We start from the raw sequence: 15,511 nt of genomic DNA, 5'->3' as shown, positions 1-15,511 counted from the left end.
GCATTTGTATGACACTTTTGTAACCGGCATTGCAAGGTATTTACGTGCCAGATATTCTAAACATTTGTATGCCCCTTCATGCTTCGGCCACCATTCCAGAGGACATGCTTCCATGCTGGTGATGCTCATTTAAAAAAATAAGCATTAATTAAATTTCTGATAGAGCTCCTTGGGGCAGAATTGTATGTCCCCTGCTCTGTTTTACTCACATTCTACCATATTTTTCCTGTTATAGCAGTCTCAGATGATGGCCCAGTACACGTTGTTCATTTTAAGAATACTTTCACTGTAGATTTGACAAAATGCAAAGAAGGTACCAATGTGAGATTTCTAAAGATAGCTACAGCCCTTGACCCAAGGTTTAAGAATCTGAAGTGCCTCCCAAAATCTGAGAGGGATCAGGTGCGGAGCTTGCTTTTAGAGGTCTTAAAAGAGCAACACTCCAGTGCAGAAACTACAGAACCCGAACTACCAAAAAAGAAAATCAACCTTCTGCTGGTGGCATCTGACTCAGATAATGAGAATGAGTATGTGTCAGTCTGCACTGCTTTTGATTATTATCGAGCAGAACCCGTCATCAGCATGAACGCATGTCCTCTGGAATGGTGGTGAAGCATGAATCTTTAGTGCATCTGGCAGGTAAATATCTTGCAACACCAGCTACAACAGTTCCACGAGAACACACCTGTTCTCACTTTCAGGTGACATTGTAAACAAGAAGCAGGCAGCATTATCTCCTGCAAATGTAAACAAACTTGTTTGAGCGATTGGCTGAACAAGAAGTAGGACTGAGTGGACTTGCAGGCTCTAAAATGTTACATTGTTTTATTTTTGAAGGCAGGTTTTTTTAATCAATACTTCTACATTTGTAAGTTCAACTTCCATGATAAAGAGATTGCATTACAGTACTTGTGTTAGGTGAATTTAAAAATACTATTTCTTTTGTTTTTTGCAGTGCAAATACTTGTAATCAAAAATAAATATAAAGTGAGCACTGTACACTTTGTTCTGTGTTGTAATTGAAATTAATATATCTGAAAATGTAGAAAACATCCAAAATATTTAATAAATCTAAATTAGTTTTCCATTGTTTAACAGTGCGAATAATCATGATTAATTTTTTTGAGTTAATCACATGAAGTAACTGTGATTATTCATCGGCCCTAATATAAATTTAAAATTCAAACTGACTCTGGGCTGTGGAAAATTTTCTGAATGGACAGTATTTCTTAATGGCCTGTTGTTAAGGAATCTATGTAAAAATCCTTATGCGATTTAGATGAATTTTAGTTGAAACCCTAAGCCATACTGTACTGTTCTTGTGCAAACTTTGCTTATAGGCTGTTATCATTTTAACTTAAAGTGTGTACCTTTTTTCATAAGGGATGATGTACCTGCTGCTCTGGAAGCAACCATTGACTGTTGTAAAAAGTATGGCAAGATCCCTAGGCTCCATGATGTCTTGTGCAGGCTAATAGAACAAGGAAATACTGATCTCCTCCAGAAAGGTTAGTTGGATATAGTCAAATATTGTTGGTTGGGTTATTTTGGATTCTTTATGGAGGTGGTGGTTTGGTTTAGTTTAGTTTAGTTTTTGGTTATCTTTACATCAGGCTGTGCAGACAGTGGTAGGATGCGTAGAGTATATGTGCATAACTTTAAAGCTTTCAGCAGCATCCAGGTGTCCTTTTTGCAAATTGAAAAAATTAAGTTTATTTTAAGTATGAAGGAACCTAATGTTTCCACAACCGAATGCCTAGCTATTAACAGAAGGCTGCTATAATGGAATATATGTCACTCCATTGGTGTTGACACACCCTAACTTGTTCTATATGTCCCTCCCGCAACATTTTTAAGAAATCCTAAATCCTTGTCGTCTGCAGCAATATAGAATGCCAATTTATAATCTGTTAATGCTGTTAAATTTAATTATTATAAACTATAATGCAGATTAGCAAGAGTACTTGAAGTATATTTAACTTTGAGCTGCAATTGTCCTCATTCTTAGTATCTCTTTCCAGAAAATTATTTCCCCATCCTTATTTTGTGTTTTGTCAGGTGTGGGGAATCTTATTTGTTAGATTATTTTTGACATCTGTTTTTAAAATGCTTCCCAGTTATTAAACAGACAATGAAATGAGTTTTCGTCTCTCTATAGCCATGGACTTTGTGAGTCAAGAACGAGGTGAAATGACGATGCTCTATGATATCTTCTTTGCCTTCCTGAATACAGGAAAATACAAAGAGGCCAAGAAGATCATTGAGGTGGGTTTTTAACTACAGTACTCTAATCATACAGCTATTTAGACTCTTAATTAGAATACATTTAAAATTTTTAACCTTTAATTAGTCTTGTTCTGATTCATGTTAATAAAATTCAATCCCAATAATGAAGGGGGGAAAAAACAGAGAACTCGGCCAGCTTCTTTATTATGTATAATTACAGTTCAGAAGAGAGAGAGTCTGGTTGTATATTGAAATTGTTTCCTTACTTTATCAAATTCATGTTACATATCAAAATGATATTTGCATATTAAATCTCAGATTGTGGAACAATTAAATTAAACTGGCATTCCTGGGTGTAAAGTTACTAATCCTCTTTCCCAAAGAATTCTTTGTTCTTAAAAGCACTGGAATTTAATTTGCTGCAGACCATACTCAGATTTATTTGTAATGCTTGTCTACAAGTTAATCAGCCAAACAAGTGCTGTCTGCTACTGTTTGGCATTTAATTTAGAATTTTTTTAAACCATGGTAAGCAGCTTATAGAAAGTGGTAGGTGACAAACTTGGTCTATTTAGGATTAGTATATTTTATCTAGACTTGATTGAAATTTTGCTTACTGAAATTGATAAGTCAAAAGGGCAACTGCAGAGCCTTCCCAGATTGTGATTTTTTTTCCCTTGTGTGTGTGTGTGTGTGTGTGTGTGTTTAAACTCTGCATTACTTGTCCAGTTAACATTGTAAGGGGAGAGTCTTTCAGAAAATAAAACTTTTGTTGTCTTCTTTCTTTGAACTTTCTTTTCTGAAATACCTTTTTTCCTTTAGGGGTAATCTCCTGAAGAAAAAAATACATGAGATAACAGAAATCCTCATCTGAATCATTAGACATTAAAAATCTTGCATAAAAATTATGTTAACTGTTTTTTTCTTTAGTCCTCTGGTGGTAGGACAAAACTGTATCTTTTTAGAAAATGCTTTGCACTTTTGTAGAAAAGCAGTAGTCCTAAACGTAGTGAGCGTTTGATGCTTTAATAGCTTTATTATGATAATACAGAAAAGAATACAATGCAGTTATTAGCAAGGGCTGAAGAGGAGTTTATTTTAAGGGTGTGACTGAAATACAAGGAAAAAGAAAAAGGCGTAAGAAGGATCAAACTTGTTGTGGGATGTTTAGAAGTGAAATGAATGCCAAAGGAAATGTAAGACATTTTGCAGTTTTCTGTGTTTTTACTAGCTGTTTCTTTGGATTTAATAGACTTTTCTTTCAGAGTTTTTTCAAATGTGTTCTTGAATTTTCTGTGCACTGATGGTAATTTCTTTATCTTAAAAAAGACTTTGTTCAAAGACTATTTCAGTCACATTTGAAATTAACCAGACAGTAAACAAATTATATTGTTTGATTTGGTTTGAAAACCTACTTCTCTGTATAAATTAGCTGTTACCAATTTACCTCTCCTGTTTCTTTAAGAATTAAGAAGAAATGAGCAAGTTAACTTGGTGGTGATTGACCATGAAATGTTAAAAACCAGCAAGAGTCAGCGATTCTGGCATAAACCCCAATACTGTTATCAAAAGATCAGATGGACATCTGGCTGTCTTGCTTGTCTTTTTGTGCTCATTGGATTAGGATTTCCAAGTCTTGTGTAACCTTTACAAAGTCTGATTTGGTCCTTTGTATATGTGGGTTACGTTTTTTCTAAACAAAGGTTTATTTTCAATAAATACTGAACTATTCCTTATTTTGTATATAGTAACAAAGGTAAATTCTAAACATCTCCGTTTATAATGAAACAGATAATCAGGGCTATTTAGTGTTCCCTCGCTAAAGATGTTGACTGAAACTGAAGGTTACCATACAAAGCTATTGCCTTGGGAACTGAGAAAGTGATGATCAGAGAGAATATAATGCCTCAAGCTATTATTGCCCAGTGGAGATCACTACTTCAGCCTAGTGTTGTGTTATTTAGAGAGCCCAGATGTGTGCTAGACACTTTGCAGACAAATAAAAAATATAGTCATGGCCTTGAAAAACTTGCAACCCAGGGCCCCGATCCTACAACTGGTTTGGGGGCTAAACCTTCAGCAATATAGGTGAATAACAATAGTGGGGAAGGAGGGAGGGGAGGGGAGGGGAGGAGATGAGAAGGGATACAAGAAGTCAGATCATGGAGTTGGAAATGTTTATGTGCAGGTATTGGTGGTTAGAAATATAATTACTTTTTAAATGTAGGTTGCTTGATTATTAACCAAACTAATTTAATTTTGTGGTGGACAGAGATGAAATCACGGTTAGAGGAATGAGGGCAGTTAGAGGGCATTTAGTAGCAGGAGAGGTTGGAGGGGCAGCAAGACTGAGATAGGAATGGTAGGCTAACGGTAGATAGAAAAAGGCAGAGGTAAGGATCAATTGCAACAAAACAAGAACAAAAGTGGGGGGCATGGTGAGGCAGTGCAGAGGCAAAACTGACCAGTGGCATTACAATAGATGCATCTGAGGCAGTGGTAGCAGAATCTATTAATGATTGCTGGAGGATTCTGGTGGTGTGGGATTCCTGATGTTGTTCTGCTGAAGTGTGCTGAGCATAATAGAGTACAGGTTCTGATCTTGGGAGGGTTGAAATGTGGTCCAGTAATTTGGTTTGTAGTTCCTTTGAGACTTGGTGGTGCCAGGTGAGGTAGTTTTGACCTCTACACAGGGGCAGGAGAGTTGGAAGGCCTAATTTAGACGAGCCTTTCCCACTGCTGCTGCTTGTGGTCTTTGCAGAAGCAAGACTCTGAAACTGTGTCGCGGGCAGGTTGTTACTGGGATCAGTTGTCTTTAGGCAGGGAATTCTGGGGAAGCAGGAGGAAGGCAGTAGTTGCTGTAGTGCAAGCCTAACATTGCTCCAGGGTTCAGTCTTTTGCTGTGCACCCATTGACAACAGCCAGGTTCCTCACAGTACTGTCAGAGGAGGGGTTCACAACATGTTTATGTGACCAGATGTTTAGACAGGTACCTTTCTCTCACTTCCTTTTCTCCAGGGTGCCAGACAGTGAATTTCCCCAGAAAGTCACCAAGTTTACTTCAGGTTGCCTTAGGAAAAAGAACATTGTTGGAGAAAATAAAGGCAATTAGAATCAAAATAAATATTAAGTGGAGTTTAAACACAATAAAACTAAAGATTAAAAACATATAAGTGTAGTGAACTAGCCCCAAAACTTAAGATATACTTATTAAACAGGGTGAAAAAATATACATCTTAGAAAATCCTTTTGCTTAACTCTTGTCTTTAAATAATAATAATAAAAAAAAAAAACGTCCAGCTTCAGTCTGTGTCTCTAATCAAAATCTCATTCACACAGGAGTCTCTCAGGTAGTCTCTTGTTTCTCTCCAGAGTTGTTAGATACAGTGTTTTGGTTTGGGCATGTGGTGTGGTCATTTTGTGCTGCATTACTGGTATATTCTGACTGGTAACTATTCAGTGTAACTAGCAAGAGGAGGATCACTCTGTGTAGGAATCCTTCAGTGACAGAGGGCTGTTGCAGCCTCTATAGCAGGGGTCCCCAACACGATGTCCGCGGGCATCTAAGTGTGCCCGCGTACTGGCCAGTGGACGAGCATCCGCTGAAATGCCGCCGACAAGCAAAATTGGTGGCATTTCAGCAGCGCCACCTCTGGATGACGCTGCTTGTCGGCGGCGACACCTATTGACGTTGCCGCTTGCCGGCGGCATTTCAGCGGATGCTCATCCGCCGCCACGGTCCTCTGTGGCTCGTCATCTGGTGCCCACCAGATGAAAAAGGTTGGGGACCACTGCTCAATAGCATCCCTTCTCTTTGTTGCCAACATAGCAGATGTGGCTAGAGCAAAGGATGCATGTTTGTGGTTTTGTTACATCCTGCCAACCCCTGGTTGCCATTTTGGTCATTGTCAGTTGGCATAACAGCATCCTTTAGACTACGCAAAATTATGCTTGGGGACTAGACTGCCACACAGTTGACTTAGGACCAGGGAAATGGAGGAGGGAACTTTATACCACTTGGATATCTCTCCTCCCCCCCTCATCCTCCAACATGTTGTCATACCACATGTGCTCCGTGGATATAATATGTAGAGGCTTATTCTTTAACGAATCTGTTATTGTAGTGATGTTACATCACCTCAGTGTAGTTTGAATACACATGCTGTGACTGCTGCTTTGTTCTAGCCCCTAACTTAACTTGTTAGGCCATCTCCTCTGAGTTCTTCGTGTGCAGTCCTGCACAGCAATTAATCAACAGTTCTTCAGTAACATTTTCAGACTGGCCTTTTCCCTCTTATAATCATGCTCAATGCTGTCATTAGAAATATGTGGTGAAGCAGCATCAACCTATGGCACGGGTGCCGAAGGCGGCACGTGAGCTGATTTTCAGTGGCACTCAGACTGCCTGGGGTCCTGGTCACCGGTCCGGGGGGCTCTGCATTTTAATTTAATTTTAAATGAAGCTTCTTAAACATTTTAAAACCCTTATTTACTTTACCTACAACAATAGTTTAGTTATATATTATAGACTTATATAAAGAGACCTTCTGAAAACGTTAAAATGTATTACCGGCACGCAAAACCTTAAATTAGAGTGAATAAATGAAGACTCAGCACAGCACTTCTGAAAGGTTGCCGACCCCTGATCTAGCTACGCCACTTAGTTGTCCTGGTCAACATTAGAAAAAATTACCTGTTTTTAACAACAGTTTAAATTGCAGCTGAAACTATAGTTATGTGCAAGTGTACACCAAGACAAACTTTCTTCAGCACTGATTCAAAAAACAGTAGTTAAAATCTACTCAGAGCAAGTCTTAACCATATTTTTCTGGAACACAGATGAACAATGTATAGTATTATTTTTATTACAAATATTTGCACTGTAAAAATGATGAGTTTTTTCAATTCACCTCATACAAATACTGTAGTGCAATCTATTGTGAAAGTGCAACTAACAAATGTAGATTTTGGTTTTTTGCTACATAACTGCACTCTAAAACAAAACAATGCAAAACTTTAGAGCCTATAAGTCCACTTAGTCCTAATTCTTGTTCAGCCAATTGTTAAGACAAACAAGTTTGTTTACATTTACAGGAGATACTGCTGCCAACTTCTTATTTACAATGTCACCAGAAAGTGAGAAACAGAGTTTGCATGAGACTTTTGTAGCTGGCATTGCAAAGTATTTACGTGCAAGATACGCTAACATTCGTATGCCCCTTCATGCTTAGGCCACCATTCCAGAGGACATGCTTCCAGGCTGATGATACTCATTTAAAAAAAAAAATCCATTAATTAAAGTTGTGACTGAACTCTTCAGGGGAGAATTGTACGTCTCTGGCTCTATTTTCCCCACATTCTGTCATATATTTCATGTTATAATAGTCTTGGATGATGATTCAGCACATGTTGTTCATTTTAAGAACAGATTTCACAAAATGCAAATAAGGTACCAATGTGAGATTTCTAAAGATAGCTACAAAAACAATGAGGAGTCCGGTGGCATCTTAAAGACTAACAGTTTTATTTGGGCATAAGCTTTTGTGTAAAAAAAACCCACTTGTTCAGATGCATGGCACTCAACCCAAGGTTTAAGAATCTGAAGTGCCTTCCAGAATCTGAGAGGGACGATGTGTGGAGCATGCTTTCAGAAGTCTTAAAAGAGCAACACTCCGATGCAGAAACTACAGAACCTGAACCACCAAAAAAGAAAATCAACCTTCTGCTGGTGGCCTCTGACTCATGATGATGAAAATGAAAGTGTGTTGGTCCGCACTGCTTTGGGTTTTTATCAAGCAGAACCTGTCATCAGCGTGGACACGTCCTCTGGAATGGTGGTTGAAGCATGAAGGGACATATGAATCTTTAGTGCATCTGGCATGTAAATATCTTGCAACTCTGGCTACAACAGCGCCATGCGAATGCCAGATCTCACTTTCAGGCAGCATTATCTCCTGCAAATGTAAACAAATTTGTTTGTCTAAGCAATTGGCTGAACAAGGAATAGGGCTGAGTGAACTTGTAGGCTCTAAAGTTTTATATTGTTTTATTTTTGAATGCAGGTTTTTTGTACATAATTCTACATTTGTAAGTTCAACTTTTATGATAGAGATTGCATTACAGTACTTGTATTAGGTGAAGTGAAAAAATACTATTTCTTGTGTTTTTTATAGTGAAAATATTTTTAATCAAAAATAAATATAAAGTGAGCACTGTACACTTTGTATTCTGTGTAGTAATTGAAATCAATATATTTGAAAATGTAGAAAACATCCAAAAATATTTAAATTATATTGTATTCTATGATTGTTTAATAATAACAGCCCTAATATTTTTATATTTCTTCAATATTGTTGCCTCCTATTCTTTTGTCCCTCCTTCTCCCCCTCTTCTTTTTCTCCATCCCCCCGGCACCGCTCCCTTTCGCCAGTGCCAAGGAAGCAGCAGCAGAAGTGGAGTCCCTTGGCACCAAAGAACAGAGGGGCGACAGGTAAAAGACCTGTGTCAGGCCGTGGGCCCACTTCGGGGCTTCACAGGAGTACTGCTGAGGTCAGACCCCACCCCAGCCCAGGCAGGGACCAACCTGCCACCCTGGGCAGTGGCAGGGGCTCCCAGCCTATCGTAGGGCCTTCAGTGCTTGAAGCAGTCCCAGCAGCTAAAGAGCAAGGCCAACTGGCTCTGCAGCTGCCGCGTCAGGTGACCAAAGCAGCTCTAGCCCCGGCACCAAACGGCAAGCCCACCGGGGTGCGGCAGAATGGACTGACGGAACACCCCTGGTTGCCAGACTGCAGACACAGGTCTCCATCGCTGTGACATGCGCCCCTGACACCACACCCCATCTCTCCGACCAGAAGGCTTAGGTCCCCAATGAGATCCACGTACTAGGCGTGGGACTCCAGACTCGAGGTGGTGTTCCCGATACTGGCGAACATCCAGCCATAGGTTACCCAAGCGCTGGTCACCCTCGCCAGGTCGCCTACTCCTCAATGTAGGTCACCATCCGGGAAGGATCGTTCAGGATCTCGCCACGGGTCTCGTTCGCCCTGGTACCATTCCTTGGGCAGGCAACACTATTCACAGTCAACCTGCCAATCACCCACCAGGGTGAGCAAACAGAGGGAGTCCTTTCCTGACGAGGAAGAGGACAACACCGTTCCATAGGTGCTGCAGTCGTTGTCCCCAGAAAATGCAGTAGCCAAGCCATCCCACTGTAGCAGTCCCCCAGATGACTTTAAGGAGCATCAGATCCTCCTTAAATGGGTGGCTGAAAACCTTGGCCTACAAATTGAGGAGGTCGCCGAGGAGGCTGACGACTTCTTCAGTGTCATCTTGGTCACCACCCCAGCACGGGTGGCATTACCTGTCCACCCTAGGGTCCTCAAAATAGCCAAATCATTGTGGCAATCCCCCTCTTCCGAGGCTTTGAGTATTTGTACACTCATCCCCCTGCGGCATAACTGATTGAGTCCACGGTAAACGAGCAGGACACCGAAAAATAAGGACACCAAAAGACTGGACTTGTTTGGCAGGAAAGTTTACTCAACAGCCAGCTTACAGTTCAGGGTGTCTAATCACCAGGTCCTGCTGGGATGTTATAATTTCAACCTGTGGGACTCCCTCAATATGTTCATGGAGGCCTTCCCTCACGATCGTGCACAAGAATTCACTGTGTTAGTGAGCAAAGGCACGGCAGTGGCCAAGGGAGTCCTCCAGATGGCCTGGGACACCACGGACTCAGCTGCCAGGATGGTTGCATCAGCAGTGGCCATGAGGTGCAGCTCATGGTTGCAGGCCTCTGAACTGTCCTCAGAGATGCAGGCCATGATCCAGGACCTCCCCTTTGAGGGTATAGGACTCTTTTCCAAGCTAGTTGATTCGAGGCTCCATGGGCTTAAGGACTCCCTAACCACCCTCTGCTCCTGGCGGCTGCACACTTCTCAGCAGTCCAGGAAGCCATTCTGTCCTCCGCCTCTTCCTCCTCCACCGCAGTTGAGGTCCTGGGGGGCTCCCAGATTGGGCTCCTACAGGAGGAAGAACAAGGAGAAGGGGCCTAAGAGATGCTATCCATTATCTTTCTGCCCAGCAGCTCAGCCTGACCCTCCCAGAAATCAGGGAGGCCAGAAGCAGCCGTTTTTAGGTTATGCCCAAGGACAACGGTCCAGTCAATTCACCAGATCCATCCCTGTTCTTTCTCAATCACCTCCGCTTTCCAGTCAGCCTGGTCCCGTATCACATCAGACCACTGAGTGCTTGATACAGTTTCTTCAGACTACACCCTGCAATTTATAGCCTACCAACTCTCCCATCCCCCTTCAGGATCCTTTCTCACAAACATTTCCTTGTTCAGGACATCTAAAACCTCCTGCGCCTGAGAGCAGTGAAAGAAGTTCCTCAGAACATGAAAGGAAGAGGATTCTACTCCCACCACTTCCTAATTCCAAAGGCAAAAGGGGGCATCAGACCTATCCTAGACCTGCATCACCTCAACAAGTCTCTCAAGAAGTTGAAGTTCTTCTTCGAGTGCTTGCTCATATCGATTCCAATTAGGTGTGCGCGCGCTGTGTGCACGTTCATTGGAAGATTTTTACCCTAGCAACACTCGGTGGGTCGGCTAGGTCGCCCCCTAGAGTGGCGCCGCCATGGCGCCAAATATATACCCCTGCCGACCCAACAGCCCTTCAGTTCCTTCTTACCGCCCATGTCGTTCGTTGGAACTATGGAGCGCGGCTTAGCTGATCTCCACTTCCCTAGCTACTCGTGGTTCTCTCGTTAATTCTTGTGTATATAGTTTGAATTTCTATAGTTGTAGTTAATTTTATTCGTTAATAACATAGTTAAGAGGGGCTTTGGGGATTAGCCCCTTCCTGGTGCCGGGGCCTATGCCATGCTCAAGCATCAAATGCTCACTACATTTAGGACTACTGCTTTTCTACAAAAGTGCAAAGCATTTTCTAAAAAGATACAGGTTTGTCCATGCTCAAACCGTGCTCAGCCTGCCACAAGCCGATGCCAACAGGAGATCCCCACGACTCCTGTCTTAAGTGCCTCGGGGAATCTGACCTCGCAAATAAGAGCCGCATTTGCAAGGCCTTTAAGCCGAGGACGAAAAAGGAGCGGGACTTTCGTCTCAAACAGCTTCTGATGGAGGCAGCTCTTACTCCTCCGCCCTCGGCACCAAGCGCTGGACAGTCTACAAGCAGAAGCGCTTCCTTGGCACCAGATCGCACCGGTACTGCCAAGGCCTCTCGGCACCGACCGTCGCCGGCACCGATGTCTCTTCGGCACTGCTCCCTCTCCCCAAGGGTGAAGAGGCATAAGACTCCTGCTGCTTCCGTGCCACCTGCACCGCAGCCAGAGCACTCGACTAAGTCGGACCGCCCAGCACCGACACCTGCCGTGGCACCGACAACGTCGGCACCATTGATTCCAGTCCCGCAAGGGCCGTAGAGTCCGGTGCCTGAAAGCTCCCCGGCGCGAGCCGTGGTTGAGCTTACTATTCCCTCCACGCCGGAGACATTTTCCATGGCGAGGGAGCTGATTGCAATGATAGAGTCTGCGCTGCCTCAACCCCCGGCACCGCCGGTGCGGGTCATACAGTCTATCGGCAAGCCTGCCCTGATCAGACCACCCTCTGTCAGCGCCGCAGAGCAGCACCGCTCACGATCACAGTCCCGCAGACGTTCTCGGTCCCGTCGCCGCTCCCGGTCCCGACGCCACTCGCAGTCCCGGCACCGTTCTCCTTATCAGTACCGGTCGCACTCGCAGCACTGATCATCATCCCATTCGCCGGCCCAGTACTCTCGGTAACGATCCGGCTCCCGGCACCGCTCCAAGCACCGTGACTCTCGCAGCCGCTCCCGCTCCCGACGTTGAGCCTCGAGATCTCGGTCGACCTCCAGGCACTGCTCCGGTCGCAGGTCCCGATCTCATTCCCGATACCGGTATGGCTCCCAGTACCGATCCCCGGTGCCGAGTAGAGCGAGATCAGTCAGAGAGGGAGACTCTGCCCAGGGCTTTTCAGCCCCTCCATGGCCATCCCGGCACACATCGGTGTCGTCTCATGCGGACAGTTCCTATGCACAGGACCGTGATTCCGATGTGCCCACCAGAGTATTCCAGGAGACCCAGGCCCAAGACCAAGGCCCCCATCAGTGGTCATTCTGGACACCTTGGGCGTACCACCAGGCCTAAGGTGTACCTGTAGTTCCGTCTCGCTCTGTCCCATCAGAGCACCGGGTGCCAGAGGCGACCGTTAGCTGTCCCCCTCCGACTGGTACGGAGGAAGCCCCAGTTCAGCCACCGGACTCCCAGATCCCACTGGAGCAGGAGGTCGTCCAAGAACAAGAGTCCACACAGGACCTGCTTGTCCCCGGCCTTTCCTCTTCCTCCTCTCCAGATGAGGCAGTGGCAGGAACATCCTCCTCGGGCCCTCCTCCAATCGACCTGAGAGCCCATCAGGACCTCCTGAGATGGGTGGCACTCAATATGAGCCTCCAGGTGGAGGAAGTCCCGGAGATAGAGGACCCAGTAGTAGATATTCTGTCGGCTGATGCCCCCACAAGAGTGGCCCTACCGTTTATCCGGACGATCCAAGCCAATGCTGATACCATCTGGCAGTCTCCAGCCTCTATCCCGCCTGCTGCCAGGGGAGTTGAGTGCAAGTACATGGTGCCCTCCAAGGGGTACGAATACTTGCATGTGCATCCTCCTCCCTGCTCCCTCATCGTCCAGTCTGTCAGTGAGAGGGAACGCCATGGCCAGCAGGCACCAGCTCCAAAATCGAAGGAGGCTAGGTGAATGGACTTACTGGGCCGTAAGGTGTACTCGGCAGGGGCCCTACAACTCCGGGTAGCAAACCAACAAGCCCTGCTTAGCTGCTACAATTATAACCCCTGGGTGGCGGTAGGTAAATTTACGGAGCTAGTCCCTCAAGACTCCCGTCAAGAGTTTGCTGTCCTCTTGGAGGAAGGGAAGAAAGTGGCGAGAACTTTCCTCCAGGCCTCGTTGGATGCAGCCGACTCCGCAGCGAGGACTCTGGCCTCGGGTGTTGCCATGAGACGCATTTCATGGCTTCAGGTGTCAGGCCTCCCGCCGGAACTACAGCATACCATACAGGACTTGCCCTTTGACGGTAAAGGCCTGGTTTCTGAAAAGACTGACCCTAGGCTGCAAAGCCCAATCGATAGACCTGGTAGCATCCTTTCTCCCAGGGGTTCGGAACACTCTGGCAGATCGACTCAGCAGATCCTTCCTGTCTCACGAGTGGTCAATTTGTCCGGATGTGATCCATTCTGTTTTCCGGAAGTGGGGCTTTCCCCTCATAGACCTCTTCGCTTCCCGCGAGAACAGGAAATGCCAGACGTTCTGTTCCTTCCAAGGCCTCTCTCCGGGCTCGATCTCGGACGCTTTTCTGATGCCGTGGATGAGCCAACTGCTTTACGCCTTTCCACCATTCCTGCTGGTCCACAGGGTCCTGCTAAAGATCTGCAGGGACAGAGCCCGCTTGATCATGATTGCTCCAGCGTGGCCCAGGCAGCACTGGTACACCATGTTGCTCGACCTGTCGATAGCAACCCGATTTCCCTGCCTCTTCGCCCAGACCTCATAACTCAGGACCACGGCAGACTTCACCACCCAGACCTGCAGTCCCTTCACCTCACGGCATGGCTGCTGCGTGGTTGAGCCAGTCCAAGTTACGTTGCTCTACCTCGGTACAGCAAGTACTCCTGAGTAGTAGGAAACCCTCCACTCGGTTAACATATTCGGCCAAGTGGAAGCATTTCTCTTGCTGGTGCGAAAGGCATAGTGTTACTCCTACCGAGGTCTTAATTCCTACCCTATTGGACTACCTGTGGTCTCTCAAACAGCAGGGCCTAGCGGTATCTTCATTGAGGGTGCACTTGGCAGCCATCTCCACCTTCCATCCAGGGGAAACTGGCCGCTCTGTGTTCTGTCACCCTATGGTTTCTAGGTTCCTCAAGGGCTTGGAGCGCTTATACCCCCAAGTACGCCGCCCCGCCTCAACCTGGTTCTAGCTAGACTTATGTCTGCCCCATTCGAGCCACTAGCAACCTGCTCGCTCCTATATCTGTCCTGGAAGACAGCTTTCCTCGTAGCCATTACATCGGCCAGACGAGTCTCTGAACTTCGGGCCCTCATGGTGGACCCACTGTATACGGTGTTCCACAAGGACAAGGTGCAGTTGCGATCACATCCGGCCTTCCTCCCGAAAGTGGTATCGGCCTTTCATATCAACCAGGGTATCTTCCTTCTGGTCTTCTTCCCGAAGCCACACTCGTCACGACGGGAGCAACAATTACACTCCCTAGACGTATGTAGGGCGCTCGCGTTTTATATCGAGCGGACAAAGCCCTTTCGCAAAACGCCCCAACTCTTCGTCGCTGTGGCAGACCGGATGAAGGGCCTACCTATCTCCTCCCAGAGGATTTCATCTTGTGTTACGTCGTGCATCCGCACCTGCTATGACTTGGCCCATGTTCCGTCGAGCCACCTCACTGCACATTCTACCAGGGCGCAGGCTTCATCTGCTGCCTTCCTGGCTCATGTACCCATCCAGGAGATATGTCGTGCAGCTACCTGGTCCTCAGTACGCACCTTTGCCTCACACTACGCACTGGTTCAACAGTCCAGAGATGATGCAGCCTTTGGCTCAGCAGTTTTGCATTCTGCGACATCTCACTCCGACCCCACCGCCTAGGTAAGGCTTGGGAATCACCTAATTGGAATTGATATGAGCAAGCACTCGAAGAAGAAAAGACGGTTACTCACCTTTGTAACTGTTGTTCTTCAAGATGTGTTGCTCATATCCATTCCAAACCCGCCCTCCTTCCCCTCTGTCGGAGTAGCCGGCAAGAAGGAACTGAAGGGCCGTTGGGTCGGCAGGGGTATATATTCAGCGCCACTCTAGGGGGCGACCAAGCCGAGTGTTGCTAGGGTAAAAATCTTCCGACGAACGTGCACGTGGCGCGCGAACACCTAATTGGAATGGATATGAGCAACACATCTCGAACAACAACAGTTACAAAGGTGAGTAACCGTCTTTTTCGCATGGTCTCCCTGGCCTCCATCATTCTCTCCATGGATCCAGGAGACTGGTATACCGCTCTTGATTTGAAGGACACATACTTCCATATTTCCATCTTTACGGAGCACTGGCATGGCCTCCATTTCGTGTTGGGCCAGTGCCACTTTCAGTTCACGGCAATGTCCTTTGGTCTCTCATCAGCCCTGAGAGTGCGCACAAAGTGTATAGCGCCAGTGGCCA

General features: G+C 45.7%; 1 protein-coding gene across 1 annotated transcript in view; it reads left to right on the top strand.

Annotated features, from left to right (window-relative positions):
• The window catches only part of LRPPRC (leucine rich pentatricopeptide repeat containing), a 162,748-nt gene that overhangs the window by 75,965 nt on the left and 71,272 nt on the right, over nt 1–15,511 (top strand). The window contains exons 24-25 of the mRNA XM_045011106.1: nt 1,384–1,508; nt 2,159–2,265. Of these exons, the coding sequence (XP_044867041.1) occupies nt 1,384–1,508; nt 2,159–2,265 (232 nt within the window). The remainder of the gene's footprint in view (nt 1–1,383; nt 1,509–2,158; nt 2,266–15,511) is intronic.

Source organism: Mauremys mutica, chromosome 3, assembly GCF_020497125.1.
Source record: "Mauremys mutica isolate MM-2020 ecotype Southern chromosome 3, ASM2049712v1, whole genome shotgun sequence".
Classification (NCBI taxonomy): domain Eukaryota; kingdom Metazoa; phylum Chordata; order Testudines; family Geoemydidae; genus Mauremys; species Mauremys mutica.
The sequence above is the reverse complement of the archived record's forward strand: the minus strand, read 5'-3'. Positions and strand labels throughout refer to the sequence as shown.